The following is a 17,964-nucleotide window of genomic DNA, read 5'->3' on the forward strand; positions in this document are numbered from 1 at the left end:
CCCGTACGCAGGCACCCACCCGGTCGGGGCTCCGCGCCCGTTGGATTCGCAGAAAATTTCCCGAGTCTGAATTTTTTGGGTCTTAATCGCCGGCCCTAATTGGTCAATTACGCTCATTACCGTCTCCGTTGTAGAGAAACGAGTCGAACGATAAAATCTCTCGTCTCCCTCTCGCTCTGCGGACCTGCTACCCCCACCAGGGTGTCCAACGCGGTAATCCCTGCCCTCCGTGCCTCCCCTGAAACAGCAGGGTCGCGTTCGCGAGAGAGAAACTTATCCCTGACGGGAAAAATCAGCAGGTCTATAGCCGGTTTCGCTGAGAGTAACCCAGCGAAATAGGCGGAGCCACCGGAGCCATGCCCCTTCTGCCTCACGGAGGCCTCGCCCCCTTTTGGATTTCCCTTTCTCGCACTTTCTACCCCTCCCCGCGTCGATACGTTCGTCTCTTTTCGACCAACGTGCTCGAGGCGCCCCTCTGCCCCCACTTGCACGGCGCCTGCGACAGCAAAACGAAAAACTCCCGAGCGCCGCGGCCAGCGATGTTCAAACTCAGTCCACACGGAGAGCTCGAGTCGAGTAGAGCCTTTCAGTCCAGGTCAGCTGGCCCCAAGATCCATCGACACCTGTCAAACGCGTCGACCGTGACCGTTCGCGCGATCAACCGTTTTTTCCCCCCCTCGATCAGTGCGAACTCAGACGCTCCTTATCAGTGAGAGGATTTTTCATTGAACCTCGACGCACTATGAGACGCTAGAAGAGCCAAGAACTGCGGACAGAGTGACTTAGTGAGGAGTACGCGTGCCTAATCGCGGTCCAAGAATGACAGTAATAAGGATGACCTCCCCGGTGACGCCTCCATCGACCAGTCCAGGCTCGAACGAGGCCCAGGCGCCCCAGGCGACCTCGAAGCCGGTGCACCGGCTGAGCTTCTCCGTCGCTGCGCTGCTGGCCGACACCAGGAAGCCCGACAACAGCCAGGAGACGTCCTCCGTGTCGCCCAGGTCCTCTCCCATCGCCTCCTACTCGACTCTCCAGAGGTACCCCACCGACTACAGAGCAAGGTACCTCTCGGTGTCCACGAACGCCATCGACGCCAGAGTGTTCACCAGGTTCCCGGAGTCCGAGCTGGACAGGATAGAGCCGTCAGGTAGGCGATCCGCGTCCAGGATCCTCGACTACGTGGTCCAAACGTCAACGGACTCCGCGTCGACGTCGGACGTGGCCTGCTCCGCGTCCCCCAAAGCCTCCACGGTCGGTCAGCCGGAGTTTGGCTCTCAGTCGCCGAGGAGCAGCTCGCACGAGGCTCGGTCCAGGTGCTCGGAGACGGAGGACGTCGAGGAGGAGGACGAGAACAGTCTGGTGGACGTGGAGGACCTGCAACACCAGCATGGTAGCAGCCCGACGCCCGTTAGACCGACGCCAGCGTATATTGCTGGATTTTCCAGCCTGGGTAGCATCTCCGGGATCCCGGCCAGCCTCCATCCGGCGGTTTGGGGCGGCGGTCATCAGGGTGCAGCCGCGGCCGCAGCCGCCGCCGCGGCGGCCGCCACCGCCAGCTTCTTCCCCTCGCATTTCTCTCATCACGCGCCTCTAAACGGTGAGTACTTTGCTCTCTGGTTCCGTTTGCTCGTTTTGCCCTTTGCTATTTGCCATTTGCCGGGTCGACGACAGCCGCGTTCGGCCCGTCTTTGAGCGTGGCTGCTCTGGCCGCCCGCCAATCGACGCGGTCCTCTTCGTCGCGGGATTCTTTTCGAAACTGGCCCGATTGTAAACTCGTTAAGCGGACGCGGTTCGTTCAATGGAGCGCCGACGGCTACGACATTCTTCGCCATTCTCGTCCCCGAGGGTATTTCTGGCGTAACATTGACCGGTCGACGGAAGCCTGGCGGACCTCCGATCCTCCGGGCATTTCCGTTACGAGAAGGCACCGCGAACGGTATTTTTAAGCGTAATTTTCGTAATTGAGACGCTCCGTCGACGTCGGTTATTTGCAATTCAATTACGGCCACGAAACCCACTCACCTAAAATCACCGCGAAAGGAATGCAGTTCTCGGAACGCGACGGATGACTCGTCGCGATTGAATCATCGTTAACACTAATTATTGAGGTCGCGGCTTGATAATTGCGAGAGGCTCTCGTTAAAGAGGCAATCAAAGTTTTCTCGCTTCGTCGCAGCGCTACGGAGGCAGACCGAACAGAGGGTTCTTGTCGGGGGCCCCGAGGATTCCACGCGACAAGAACAATGGCCGATTATTGCAAAAAGGTGTTGTAATTGCAAATCGAACGGTTCATGACGGACAATCGATTTATCTCATCCGACGACGACCCCTTTTGAAACCTGTCGTTGTCTCGTTTACACAAATAACTGTTTTCGAAATCCATCCCCACCTTATCAAATTCCATGCTCTTTCGGTAGAAACTGTAAACAGTGGTGGGGCAAGAAGAACTGTGAGAGGTGGGGGGAACAGTGGTTTCGTGCGACCAGTTTCTTCTGATCCAGAGTATAGCAACGTTCGAGAACTCATAGATATGGGAATAATTTTAATGGGGGTTTCTAGAGGCTAAAATAAGACGAAAATCAAGAATACCAATTTGTTGATGGAGGCTTTGTTAAAAAGTTATTAACGTGTGAAGTTCCACCACTACTGAATTTTTTTCTCGAAAATGCGCAGGATTTCGGGGGTATGTCTATTCACCAAAAATTATTGTAATTGACCTCCGCAACTAAATATAATTTTTTTAGTATGATTTGAAATTTTTTAATTTCGTCTAAAAATTTCAGTATCTAGTAGAATTTTTTTCTCGAAAGTGGGTAGGATTTCAGGGATATGTCTATTCACCAAAAATTATTGTAATTGACCTCTGTAACTAAATATAATTTTTTTAGTATGATTTGAAATTTTTTAATTTCGTCTAAAAATTTCATAACCTTCTCGAATTTTTTTCTAGAAAGTGGCTAGGATTTCAAGGATATGTGTATTCACTAAAAATGATTGTAATTGACCTCTGTAACTAAATATATTTTTTTTAGTATGATTTGAAATTTTTTAATTTCGTCGAAAAATTTCATAACCTTCTCGAATTTTTTTCTCGAAAGTGGCTAGGATTTCAAGGATATGTGTATTCACCAAAAATGATTGTAATTGACCCCAGCAAAGGAAAATAATTTTTCCAGAACGATTTGAAATTATTCTTTTTCGTTGAATTTAAGCTCCTAATTAGATTTTCGGTAAGGAATTTTTTTCTCGAAAGTGCGTAAGATTTCGAGGGTAAGTGTAATGACCAAAAATGATTGTAATTAACCCTTGTAACTATATATAATTTTTTTAGTATGATTTGAAATTTTTTAATTTCGTCTAAAAATTTCATAACCTTCTCGAATTTTTTTCTCGAAAGTGGCTAGGATTTCAAGGATATGTGTATTCACTAAAAATGATTGTAATTGACCCCTGCAATCGAAAATAATTTTTCCAAAATGATTTGAAATCTTTTTTTCGCTGAAAAAAGGCACCTTCCTTGTCGATTTTTCTTCAAAATTAGTTTTTCATTTTTAATAAATTTGTTTGACTCTGTACGGAAGTTTTGTTTAATACTTTTTTGTAGGTACCCACAAGCTCTAGTTTAGAAAAAAGTTTCAATGAAATCCATTCGCTATGCTAGGAGTTATGGTCTTTGGAAAATTGGACCATTTTTGGGGGGTTTTTTTCATTTTACGGGGTCAAGGATTAACTTTTTCAATATTTTTAGAATTTCTACATATTTTACACCAAAATACGCGTTGTTTGGATTTTGAAACATTAAAATCGGCTGATTCGTTCAAAAGTTATGACATTTTTAAGATACGCTTGTGACATTTCTGGTCTGAAATTATATTTTCGGTAAGGAATTTTTTTCTCGAAAGTACGTAAGATTTCGAGGGTAAGTGTAATGACCAAAAATTATTGTAATTAACCCCCACAACCGAAAATAATTTTTCCAAAATGATTTGAAATCTTTTTTTTTCGCTGAAAAAAGGCACCTACGCCTTGTTAATTTTTCCTAAAAATTCGTTTTTAATTTTTAATAATTTCGTTTCACACACTACAGGAAAATTGTCGAATACTTTTTTGTAGGTACCCATGAGCTCTACTTCAGGAAAAAGTTTCATTGAAATGTATTGACTATTGTAAGAGTTATGGTCGTTTGAAAATTGGACCATTTTTATAAGGGTTTTCTCAGTTTACATGGTTAAGGACGAACTTTTCCAAATTTTTTGGAATTTCTACATATTTTACACCAAAATACGCGTTGTTTGGATTTTGAAACATTAAAATCGGCTGATTCGTTCAAAAGTTATGACATTTTTAAGATACGCTTGTGACATTTCTGGCCTGAAATTATATTTTCAGTAAGGAATTTTTTTCTCGAAAGTGCGTAGGATTTTGATGGTATGTCTATACACAAAAAATGATTATAATTGATCCCTGCAACCGAAAATAATTTTTCCAGAACGATTTGAAATTTTTTTTTTCACTGCAAAATTAAGACACCTACTCCTTATCGATTTTTCTTAACAATTCGTTTTTAATTTTTAATAATTTTGTTTTATACCCTTCAGGAAAATTGTCGAATACTTTTTTGTAGGTACCTACGAGCTCTAGTTCAGAAAAAAGTTTCACTGAAATACATTCACTATTGTAGGAGTTATGGTCGTTTGAAAATTGGACCATTTTTATAGAGATTTTTTTCAGTTTACATGGTTAAGGACGAACTTTTCCAAATTTTTTAGAATTTCTACATATTTTACACCAAAATACGCGTTGTCTGGATTTTGAAACATTAAAATCGGCTAATCCGTTCAAAAGTTATGACATTTTAAAGATACGCTTGTGACATTTCTGGTCTGAAATTATATTTTCAGTAAGGAATTTTTTTCTCGAAAGTGCGTAGGATTTCGAGGGTAAGTGTATAGACCAAAAATAATTGTAATTGACCCCTGCAACCGAAGGTAATTTTTCCAAAATGATTTGAAATTTCTTTTTTTCTCTCGAAAAATTTCACAACCTTCTCGAATTTTTTTCTAGAAAGTGGTTAGGATTTCAAGGATACGTGAAATAACAAAAAATGATTGTAATTGACCCCTGTAACTGAATATAATTTTTTTAGTATGATTTGAAATTTTTTAATTTCCGTCTAAAAATTTCAGTATCTACTCAAATTTTTTTCTCCAAAGTGGATAGGATTTCGTGGGTATATGTATTGACCAAAAATGCTTGTAATCATTCCCTACAACCAAAAATAATTTTTCCAGAACGATTTGAAACTTTTGAACTTAATTGTCAATAACTTTTTAACGAAGCCTCCATCAACAAATTGGTATTCTTATTTTGGCCTCTAGAATCCCTCGGGGTGGCCGAGCACCCTGTATATTGCACTCGTTCTTGCTTTCCAATGCAAGTATACAAATTAGACCTAAATAATAAGCCCTCTGTCTTTAAGATTGTCCACTTGGAGAGTTTATTCGCGTTATTATTTTAAAAAGCTTGTCCGTAACGAGATTTTTTCTATCGACCGCAAAGAACCATGGCGGCTGATGTCGCCTTTTACCGCGATCCCCGTATCTCCGTATCAATTTATAGATCATTGTTGCGCGATTGTGCCGCAATTTAGGGAGCTCTGCAAGCGGAACACAATCGACCATAATCGCTTAGCGGCGAAACAGGCTGGAGGTACAGCGGGGACGAGTCGTGTAGGGGGAAACAAGCGTAATTTTGAAATATGGTCTCTCGTGGAGGGTGCTCTCGCAGATTGCGTAACCCTTCAAACTTTACCCTGCTGTACTCCACCTCGACAAGTCTCGAAAAGGGGTGGAGACGGTGCCCAAGGGGCTCCACACAACAAAATCTCCAGCAATATTTATCCAATTCACAGTAAACGAGATAAATGGTTTACACATTCGAGAACTTTAATTTCTATTAATTGCAAGATCGGATAATAAGACTGAGAAATCGTGGCCCATGCAAGCGTTACGCAACCCTGACAAAGAGCCTTTTCCTCAATACAATCGCCACTGTTTTAGATATCTCCGCGAGATCAGCTAATTATTTCAGCGATTTGCATGAAAATAAAGGGTACATTTTGCGGAGCGCATAAATCAGCGCGTTGTTGCTCCGAATGAATCGAATGAAATTCTCAGATCTGAAATTTTGCACAATCAAATAGCACTTTTGTTTAATTTAGGTGATTATCGATCGATTGGAGGAACGGGAGCGTACGATCCGATCGGTTGCTACACTCGTTACGCAACGTCTGGCAGAGGATCTCTGGTGGATCCTCCCCCGCCTCGGATGATCCGCAGTTTCGCGGAACACCGGTATCTCCGCGAGATCAGCTAATTATTTCGAATGCGCGTTCCCGATCGTCGGGTCGGATTAAAATCGAGCTAGCGTTTTCGGCAACGATCGCCAGCGTGGAGAGAGGGACAGAGAGATCCACGAATACCGAGACTAATTGGGACCTTCGGGGCAGAGAGAGAACACAAAGGACGATTCTCCACCGTCGGGAGAGGCTGTCTCGGAATCGCTGAAGCCCGGCTCGCGGATCTCCGAGCAGGAAGAAAGCGATTCCCGAGGGGGCGGGGGCAGTCGGGAGAGTCGGTGAAAATTTGAAATTCAGAAGCGACGAGGAGAGACCGACGATCCGGCCTTTTGTCTCGTCTCGAGATCTCTCGTTTCTAGAGCCGTTCACCTCCGCTCTACAAATCTGTCAATTGTCTCGAGACAAATCTCGGGGAATATAACCGATATATTCTGACGCGACTCTCTCTCGATGTTCCGTTTCCTCGTGGTCGATTGTTTCGGGCTTGTTGTACGAGAAGCGACACTGAGCGCGGGATATTCGGGGGATGATGTTCAGAAAGGTTGTTTGCAATTAGCTTACTTCGTTTAGGGATGATAGAGTTAGTGATTCGTTCAGTTTTATTAGAAAAATTGTTTGCTACAAATTTAAATGTGTTAGTGAAAGGTCTGAGCGTGGGATCTTCGGGGGATGATGTTCAGAAAGGTTGTTTGCAATCAGCATACTTCGTTTAGGGATGATAGGGTTAATGTATCGTTCAGTTTTATTAGAAGAATCGTTTTAAAGATGGTTAGACCAGGATATCGTTTGCAACAAATTTAAATGCGTTATTGAAAGGTCTGAGCGTGGGATATTCGGGGGATGATGAGCGTCAGAAGGCTGTTTGCAATTAGCATACTTCGTTTCGGGATGATAGAATTAATGCATCGTTCAGTTTTATTAGAAAAGTCGTTTGCAACAAACGCGTTATTGAAAGGTTTAGGTGTGGGATTTTTGGGGGATGATGAGCATCAGAAAGGCTGTTTGCAGTCAGCATACTTCGTTTGGGGATGATAGAATTAATGCATCGTTCAGTTTTATTAGAAAAGTCGTTTCAAAATTGGCTGGACCAGGAAATCGTTTGTAACAAATTTAAACGCGTTATTGAAAGGTCTGAGCGTGGAGTTTTCGGGGGATGATGAGCGTCAGAAGGCTGTTTGCAATTAGCATAGTTCGTTTGGGGATGATAGAATTAATGCATCGTTCAGTTTTATTAGAAAAGTCGTTTGCAACAAACGCGTTATTGAAAGGTCTGAGCGTGGGATTTTTGGGGAATGATGAGCGTCAGAAAGGCTGTTTGCAATCAGCATACTTCGTTTCGGGATGATAGAGTTAATGCATCGTTCAGTTTTATTAGAAAAATCGTTTGCAACAAACGCGTTATTGAAAGGTCTGAGCGTGGGATTTTTGGGGGATGATGAGCGTCAGAAAGGCTGTTTGCAATTAGCTTACTTCGTTTAGGGATGATAGGGTTAATGCATCGATCAGTTTTATTAGAGAAATCGTTTGAAAAATGGTTAGATCAGGACATCATTCGCAACAAATTTAACCGCGTTATTGAAAGGTCTGAGCATGGGATAATCGGGGGATGATAAGCGTCAGAAAGGCTGCTTGCAATCAGCATATTTCGTTTAGGGATGATAGAGTCAATACATCGTCGATTTTTATTAGAAAAATCGTTTCAAAAATGGCTGGACCAGTGAATCATTTGCAACAAACATGTTATTGAAAGGTCTGAACGTGGTATGATGAGCGTCAGAAAAGCTACTCACAATCAGCATACTTCATTTCAGGATGATAGAGTTACTGCATACTTTTATTAGAAAAATCGTTTTAAAAATGGCTGGACCAGTGAATCATTCGCAACAAACACGTTATTAAAAGGTCCTAACGTGGAATGATGAGCGTCAGAAAAGCTACTTGCAATCAGCATACTTCGTTTCGTAGTTACTGCATACTTTTATCAGAAAAATCCTCTCAAAAATGGTTAGACCAGGAAATCGCTCGCAACAAATTTAAACGCGTTATTGAAAGGTCTGAGCGTGGAATTTTCGGGGGATGATAAGCGTCAGAAGGCTACTTGCAATCAACATACTTCGTTTCGGGATGATAAAGTTAGTGCATCGTTCAGTTTTATTAGAGAAATCGTTTCAAAAATGGCTAAACCAGGAAATAATTCGCAAGAAACACATTATTAAAAGGTCTGAACGTGGTATGATGAGCGTCAGAAAAGCTACTTACAATCAGCATACTTCATTTCAGGATGATAGAGTTACTGCATACTTTTATTAGAAAAATCGTTTGAAAAATGGCTGGACCAGTGAATCATTCGCAACAAACACGTTATTCAAAGGTCTGAACGTGATATGATGAGCGTCAGAAAAGCTACTCAGAATTAGCATACTTCGTTCGGAGTTAATGCATACTTTTATTAGAAAAATCGTTTCAAAAATGGCTGGACCAGTGAATCATTCGCAACAAACACGTTATTAAAAGGTCCTAACGTGGAATGATGAGCGTCAGAAAAGCTACTTGCAATCAGCATACTTCGTTTCGTAGTTACTGCATACTTTTATCAGAAAAATCCTCTCAAAAATGGTTAGACCAGGAAATCGCTCGCAACAAATTTAAACGCGTTATTGAAAGGTCTGAGCATGGGATATTCGGGGGATGATGAGCGTCAGAAAGCTACTTGCAATTAGCATACTTCGTTTAGGGATGATAGAGTTAATACATCGTCCATTTTTATTAGAAAAATCGTTTCAAAAATGGCTAGTCTAGGAAATAATTCGCAATAAACACATTATTGAATGGTCTGAACGTGGTATGATGAGCGTCAGAAAAGCTACTCAGAATTAGCATACTTCGTTCGGAGTTAATGCATAGTTTTATTAGAAAAATCGTTTCAAAAATAGCTGTACCAGTGAATCATTCGCAACAAACACATTACTAAAAGGTCCTAATATGGAATGATGAGCGTCAGAAAGGCTACTTGCAATCAGCATACTTCATTTCAGGATAATAGAGTTACTGCATACTTTTATTAGAAAATTCGTTTCAAAAATGGCTGGACCAGTGAATCATTCGCAACAAACACATTATTGAAAGGTCCTAACATGGAATGATGAGCGTCAAAAAGGCTACTTACAATTAGTATACTTCGTTTCGTAGTTGATGCATAGTTTTATTAGAAAAATCGTTTCAAAAATGGCTGTACCAGGAAATCGTTTGCAACAAATTTAAATTCATTATTGAAAGGTCTGAGCGTGGAATTTTCGGGAGATGATGAGCGTCAGAAGGCTACTTGCAATCAGCATACTTCGTTTAGGGATGATAGAGTTAATACATCGTTCATTTTGATTAGAAAAATCGTTTCAAAAATGGCTAGACCAGGAAATAATTCGCAAGAAACACGTTATTGAAAGGTCTGAACGTGGTATGATGAGCGTCAGAAAAGCTACTTACAATCAGCATACTTCATTTCAGGATGATAGAGTTACTACATACTTTTATCAGAAAAATCCTTTAAAAAATGACTAGACCAGGAAATCGCTCACAACAAATTTAAACGCGTTATTGAAAGGTCTGAGCATGGGATATTCGGGGGATGATAAGCGTCAGAAGGCTACTTGCAATCAACATACATCGTTTCGGGATGATAGAGTTAGTGCATCGTTCAGTTTTATTAGAAAAATCGTTTAAAAAATGGCTAGACTAGGAAATAATTCGCAATAAACACGTTATTGAAAGGTCTGAACGTGGGATGATGAGCGTCAGAAAGGCTACTTGCAATTAGCATACTTCGTTTAGGGATGATAGAGTTAATACATCGTCCATTTTTATTAGAAAAATTGTTTCAAAAATGGCTAGACTAGGAAATAATTCGCAATAAACACATTATTGAAAGGTCTGAACGTGGTATGATGAGCGTCAGAAAGGCTACTTGCAATCAGCATACTTCGTTTCAGAGTCAATACATACTTTTATCAGAAAAATCCTTTAAAAAATGGCTAGACCAGGGAATCGCTCGCAGCAAATTTTCTCGCGTAACCGAAAGGTCTAGAGAAGCGTCGTGGGCCGTGGTAAAGTGGAATTATTCGTGTGCTATTATCCGTGCACCTCTCGCTTAGGACGATATATCCCCGCTAATGAATACAAGCGGTCGGAGGAACAATTCGCGGCCGGGAATCTTGCGGTCGGCCTTGCAAAAAGGTAATGAGGCCAGTTTGCGGCGCCGTTACGACGGTAAAATTATGAATCGACCCCTAAAAAGACGCGATCCCCGCGATCGATCCGGCGACCGGCAAAAACAGGACGCTGCGGTCGGCTCGGTGCTCGCGCGAAACCGTCGTTCCAGCGTCAACCGAGCACGCTTTCGGTTCCAGAGAACGGCGAGCCGGCCAAGATCAAGTGCAACCTGAGGAAACACAAGCCGAACCGGAAGCCCAGGACGCCTTTCACCACGCAACAATTGCTGGCGCTGGAGAAGAAGTTCACGGAAAGGCAATACCTCAGCGTGGCCGAGCGGGCCGAGTTCTCATCCTCCCTGCACCTCACCGAGACCCAGGTGAGCTTCGAACCAACAAAGAATCCCCGTGCTTTTCGAGCGCGCAACACCTCCGGCATTATCGTTTCGAACGCCATCTCCAGAATTACCGTTTTACGATCGACGTTTCGCGTTTAGCACCTCGCGTTAACTCCCTTCTTTATTCTCCCGAGCAGTTAACAGATCTCGCCAGATGCTGGGGTAATTAGCGTTCGGTAACACGGTAATTTTATTAATAGACTACAAATTGCTCGAGACACGCGATGACCCTAGCAATTATCTCTGGCCCGGGACAGAATTTCCCTTCCATCGTCGCGGTGTCACTGAAAATCTTGGCAAATTCGCCGTACGCACCGGGATATTTCCGGGAACGTTTCGCTTTCGAGTAGATTTAAATTCTGGTTTTCGATCAGAGCCGCGAACAAACGCGAACCGTTTGATGGTTGCAGGTGAAGATCTGGTTTCAAAACCGTCGGGCGAAGGCGAAGCGCATGCAGGAAGCGGAGATTGAGAAATTGAGGATGTCAGCGGTCAGGCAACATCACACGGCGCTGTACGGGTCCCATCCGGGACTGCTGGCCTCGGCGAGCCTCTACCCGGTCGGAATGCTGTCTCATCCCGGTTTAACGCCGCATCATTCGATCTCTCAGCACCCGTCCAGGGAATGAAAACGACCGGGGGACCCGGAGACCCGCCGCGGCCTGACCCACCTCCAAAGAACCTATTCCGGAGACTCCTCTTCGGGAAGGGATGGAACGCCCGAAAGGTAAACCGAGAAACGGAACGGGTTCGTTGAAACACGTTGAATCGGAACGGGACTCGTTTACCATCTGGACGAAAGCACGAAAACACGAAAGCGTCCACCGGAGAATTGGACCAAAGCTTGGACGACCAGAATGGAACACGTCACTCCCCATGAAGATGTCGTGAATCTGTGCCAATCACGGGCACGCGAGATCTACGCGTGCCCTGTACATAGAGTGTAAATATCGTCCTCGAAAACCGTGTAAATACGATCTTCGTAAGGGGACTCGTGGACGGGCCTTTTTCCAATTTTGTATAAATATAAAACCGTCGAGAGAAGTAGAAGCGTTTATTTAATAAATCGTAATACCGAAGATGACGCCTGTTGATTCTCACTGCCAAGACACCCGACTCCCCATTCAGCGGCCATTAAAATCTCACTGCGCCGTGAGATTTATAGGTAAACGTAAATTTTATTCGTTATCCTCGCCGCGCTATTTATTATTCCCAATTGAATCTAAATGGACACGACCGGACAACTTCTCGCGCAATTTAAGCGCGTATAAGTCATATTAATTAGCGCGCGTCGCCGGGACCGCGAGACGATCCCGCTAATTGAAAAGCTCTCGATGTTGATTCATCACCGTTTCCGCGTACGCGATTAGAAAGTTGAAATAAATTATCCCCCCGGCAATTAGACGAGTCGACGATCTCCGGTGCTCGATAGCCGATTAATCGATGGCCAATAATACGCCTCGACGTTCGAATAAAATCCTCTTTAAACATCGAATTCGTCCGGTTTCGGAATCGTTAGCGAATTTCTCGAGATATATCGATTCGATCAATCTTTACTCAAAGTCGATTCGTTAACTCCTATTTCAGCCTACAGCGATCGTAAATCGATTGGAAGCATCGATGACGCAACGCGAGGGGAACTTTCTTCAACGACCGATCGACAATGTACTTCTTAATTCGCACCTTTGGTAAGGCGAGTCATATTGCAACTAATCGTAGGTTTCTCGATGCGAAGTGTTATCGCGATAGCCTTGCGAATGCAGACTTTTTCGACGCATTGCAGCTATGAATAGAAACGTTTCCGTGCCTATGTTTACGTAACTTTTTTTTACGTTACTGGTGTAGTCGCGATCGCAAGTATAATAAGTAATCTACAGGGTGTTCGACCACCCCTGGGGAAAATTGTAATGGGGGATTCTGGAGGCCAAAATAAGACGAAAATCGAGAATACCAATTTGTTGATGGAGGCTTTACTGAATTTTTGAGGCCCGTACTGAATTTTTTTCTCGAAAATGCGCAAGATTTCGGGGGTATGTCTATTCACCAAAAATTATTGTAATTGACCCTCGCACCTGAAAATAATTTTTCCAAAACGATTTGAAATTTTTTTTTTTCCCGTCGAAAAATTTCACACTTTTTCGATTTTTTTTCTAGAAAGTGGGCAGGATTTTGGGGGTATGTGTAATGACCAAAAATTATTGTAATTGACCCTAGCACCTGAAAATAATTTTTCCAAAACGATTTGAAATTTTTTTTTTTCCCGTCGAAAAATGTCACACTTTTTCGATTTTTTTTCTAGAAAGTGGGTAGGATTTTGGGGGTATGTTTATTCACCAAAAATTATTGTAATTGACCCCCACAACCGAGAATATTTTTTCCAGAATGATTTGAAATTTTTTTTTTTCGTCGAAAAATTTAGGCACCTACCCCCTGTCGATTTTTCTTCAAAATTAGTTTTTCATTTTTAATAAATTTGTTTGACTCTGTACGGAAATTTTGTTTAATACTTTTTTGTAGGTACCCATGAGCTCTAGTTCAGACAAAAATTTCAATGCAATCCATTCACTATGATAGGACTTATGGTCGTTTGAATATTGGATCACTTGTATGGGGGTTTTCTCATTTTACGGGGTCAAGAATCAACTTTTTCAATATTTTTAGAATTTCTACATATTCTTCACTAAAATACGCGTTGATTGCTTTTTTAAACTTTAAAATTGTCCAATCTGTTCAGAAGTTATGACATTTTAAAGATTCTCACATTAGATTTCCGGTAAGGAATTTTTTTCTCGAGAATGCGCAAGATTTCGGGAGTATGTCTATTAACCAATAATGATTGTAATCGACCCCTGCAACTAAAAATATTTTTTTTATAATGATTTGAAATTTTTTAATTTTATCGAAAAATTTGCCATCTACGCGAATTTTTTTCTCGAAAGTGGATAGGATTTCGAGGGTATGGCTATTCACCAAAAATGCTTGTACTTGACCCCCATAATTAGAAATAATTTTTTCAGAACGATTTAAAAGTTTTTAATTTCGCCGAAAAATTTAGGCGTCCACCACCTATCGATTTTTCTTAAAAATTAGTTTTTCATTTTTGATAATTTTGTTTGACGCCCTATAGAAAAGTTGTTTAATACTTTTTTGTAGATATCTATGAACTCTAGTTCCCCCCAAAATTTCAATGAAATATATTCACTATTGTAGGAGTTATGATCGTTATTATGAAAATTGGACCACTTTTATGGGGTTTTTCTCATTTTTCAGGGTCAAGAATCAAGTTGTCGAATATTTTTAGAATTTCTACATATTCTACAATAAAATACGCGGCGTTTGGCTTTTTGAACATTAAAATCGTCCAATCCGTTCAGAAGTTATGGTGTTTTAAAGAGTCGCATGAAATTTTGGAGTGACATTTCTGGCCAAAAATTATATTTTCAGTAAAGAATTTTTTTTCTCGAAAATAGTTAGGATTTCGAGGATATGTCTGTTGACCAAAAATGATTATAATTGGTCTCTGCAATCAAAAATAATTTTTCTTAGAACGACTTGAAATTTTCTTTATTTTGTCGAAAAATTTAGGCATTTAATAAGATTTTCAGTAAGGAATTTTTTTCTCGAAAATGGTTAGGATTTCGTGGGTACGTCTATTGACCAAAAATGATTATAATTGGTCTCTGCAACCAAAAATAATTTTTTTAGAACGACTTGAAATTTTCTTTATTTTGTCGAAAAATTTAGGTATCTAATAAGATTTTCAGTAAGGAATTTTTTTCTCGAAAATGGTTAGGATTTCGAGGGTATGTCTATTGACCAAAAATGATTATAATTGGTCTCTGCAACCAAAAATATTTTTTTTAGAACGACTTGAAATTTTCTTTATTTTGTCGAAAAATTTAGGCATCTAAGATTTTCAGTAAGTAATTTTTTTCTCGAAATTCCTTGGGTTTTCGAGGGTATGTGTAATAACCAACTATGATTGTAATTAACCCCTGTAACTAAATATAATTTTTTCAGAATAATTTAAAATTTTTTAATTTCGTCTAAAAATTTCAGTATCTACTCGAATTTTTTTCTCGAAAGTGGATAGGATTTCCGGAATATGTGTATCCACCAAAAATAATTGTAATTAACCCCCGCAACCGAAAATAATTTTCTCGGAACGATTTGAAATTTTTCATATTAATTGTTAATATCATTTTAACGAAGCCTCCATCAACAAATTGGTATTCTCGATTTTCGTCTTATTTTGGCCTCTAGAATCCCTCATTATAATGTTTCTCAGGGTTGGCCGAACACCCGGTATATTAGGGTACGGAGCGAGAGGGGAGGAGGTAAAAAGGAACTCGATGGGTATCCAAAAGGGGGTGAACATCCCCCCGCGTTCACTCTCGCGATTACGTCGCGACGATTACGCGGTAGCCGAGAATGGCGTCTCTGTGCGTACATGTCGCGGGAATAAATTAGCCGTGGCAATTAGTTTCGGAATCGACCCGCCCCGGGCGGCCGGCGCCACCATCTTGATTGCACCCGTGGAGAACCTTTAAAGACAGTAGCCAGCACTGTTTGCCGAAAGGCTCGAGCGCCGTTCGCGCGGCCTAATTAGCGATGCCCACCGAGATATCGCCGACGTACGCTAATAATACCGAGCATAAATATTCCAAATTTTTTCGTCTGGTGGCCCCCGTCCGTTCCTCAAACCCCTCCTCGTCCTTTTCCTCCTCTACCACATACGTCTACCATCGCTGATTCCTCATTCTACCCACCTCATCGAGGACTCTCTTTTCCAATATCAGTTTATCAAGTTACACTCAGTCCCACGAAAGCGTCTCGTTCCTAATTTTGTCACCAGACGATCTGTTTAACAATCGGTTAATTCAACTGTTCGAACACTTGGCCCCAATGCTTTGAGGTTAATGTGTTATTAAAACAGTAGTGTGGGCGGTTATCTGCGTTGAAGGCGACGAAAATAACAATCAGCGCAGCGTACGCTAGGTGTTTCTTTGGAATCGTTCAAAAGGACCCAAAATGGCGGCCAGTCGCTGCATGGGCAAGTCAGTGTCCTTTATTAAGAAGTGGGTGAAAAGGACAATTTTAAGAATCTTTAAAACGAATACAATTCGATTGCATGATGCTGACTATGAATGGCAGTGCACAAAGTTGAAACCACTTTTGACCAAAAAAGCACGTTGAAAAGCGTCTGTTGTGAACGAGGGCCAATATCTGTGATTTCTCCATCTTCACGGATGAATCCTCTTTTTAATGCCCAAAAGATGATCAGAATATATCACCATTGTTTACTAAAGCCTGCTGGAAGATGGTTTGGCTCAGATAACAGGTGCTTCAGGAGGATGATGACGCGAAAATGGCGTCAGGACACTGGATTGGCCCTCTCAGTCGCCTGGTCCCATCGAAAAAGCGAGTATTTAATATGAAACAATCATGTCACGTCTCTACCCGAAACAATGGCGGAAAATGTCTCCGAAAGTATGCCTGAACGGTTCCGTGGCTACAATGGACAATGACGACTCATATTTCGAGGTCATTCGATCGTAAACAATTCCCTTTTTCTGGAACAGAGTGTAATTGTTCGTTGTGGGAGGACGTTTTAATTCCCGCGTTTGACGGACGAGGAACACGAGCGCCCGTATCGCGTCGGGTTTATCGAAATTACCTTGGTCCCTCGGGTCCCAGTCATCTCCGGCTTTCCGCTCGGTACGCTTGAATTTTAATCGCGTAATTAGTCGTCGGTAGCTAGAGATTGCCCGGTTACCTGTTTTGCTCGCCGTTTCATGTAACCAGATAGCATCGATCAGATGATATCGCCTAAGCTACCGGTTCGCTTGTTAGGCCTAACTGCGACCCTCGGCCGCGCATCATCCGTTCACCTTAATGCTGCATTATCTACGGTCCACGCGAGTGAACCGGGAAAAATCGACCTACACGATCGATCGATAAGCGAACGCCGGGAATTTAGTCCGTTTCCGTCGTTACAGGTGGTCGCCGAACGACGCCGGACTAATTAGCGATCTGACCGCGATTTTTATCGCGCCACGGCATCCTCCCACGATTTTTCCCGCGGATCGATACTTTTTCAGTATTCGAGCCAAGATCGGTGCAACGACTGGCTGAATTCAATGATGGGTGGACCCACAGTGGGAATAATTGATGTTTCAGCGGCCAAAAATCTATAACTTTCGAACGAACGAAGATGAAGTAATATTTCTTTTTTCTTTATTAACACGTTCCCTGCCAGACCGTTTTTTGAAGACTTCCCGTTCAGGCCGCGTGGGGCGTATGCGCCCCACGCTTTACAAGTGTATTATTTTGTTTCTGGCGTATGCCTTACAATAATTAAAATAGTGCAAAAATCATAATTATCAAGGAAAGGTTGTATAGTTTAACATGCATAACACAACAAACCAATAAATTTATTTTTCTAGGTATTAGTTCAACAAATACCTGGCTGAACATTACTATGCCAAGCGAGTTGCATTCTCATATATAATTTTTTTTATCATGCCTATATCAGTTTAAAATATAACATTTTAGTTGAATTCAAGTTTGTATGCAATTACAAAGGGATGTTACGATGAACTTTGTTAAAACATGGCAAACATAAGTGTGGTTTACCCACACAACTATCGCAGAATGTTGCAACTTTTACAGTACAGTTTCTTGCCGATTGGGAACTTAAATTTTTAACATTTCTTTCGTAACAAATTTTGCAGCGCCTTCTTATCGAATTAAAGTGGCCTTCCTTCTTTTTAATTTCGTGTCGATTACTTCTTGGTACAATTCGTGAATTATTATTATTATTATTGTTATTATTATTGTTATTATTGTTATTGTTACACGACATCAGATTCATTGCTAATTTTGTTCGGAATTCGATGCTTGTTATTTTTCGGTTTGCAAGACTGTTATATATAATCCATGAATTCACTACAGCTGTGTTCAGACAAAGTTCAAATACAATTTTTTATACCACTTTACTGTT

At 41.8% G+C, this 17,964-nt stretch overlaps 1 protein-coding gene across 1 annotated transcript; it reads left to right on the plus strand.

Moving 5' to 3' along the window:
• The first annotated feature begins 565 nt into the window (after positions 1-565).
• LOC143348799 (uncharacterized) lies at positions 566-11,997 on the plus strand. Its single transcript, XM_076779411.1, has 3 exons — positions 566-1,597; positions 10,762-10,943; positions 11,372-11,997. Exons 1-3 carry the CDS (start codon positions 820-822, stop codon positions 11,588-11,590), a joined length of 1,179 nt encoding a protein of 392 aa, XP_076635526.1. The 5' UTR covers positions 566-819; the 3' UTR covers positions 11,591-11,997.
• Positions 11,998-17,964: the final 5,967 nt, after the last annotated feature.

The sequence above is a fragment of the Colletes latitarsis genome, chromosome 12 (assembly GCF_051014445.1).
Source record: "Colletes latitarsis isolate SP2378_abdomen chromosome 12, iyColLati1, whole genome shotgun sequence".
Taxonomy (NCBI): domain Eukaryota; kingdom Metazoa; phylum Arthropoda; class Insecta; order Hymenoptera; family Colletidae; genus Colletes; species Colletes latitarsis.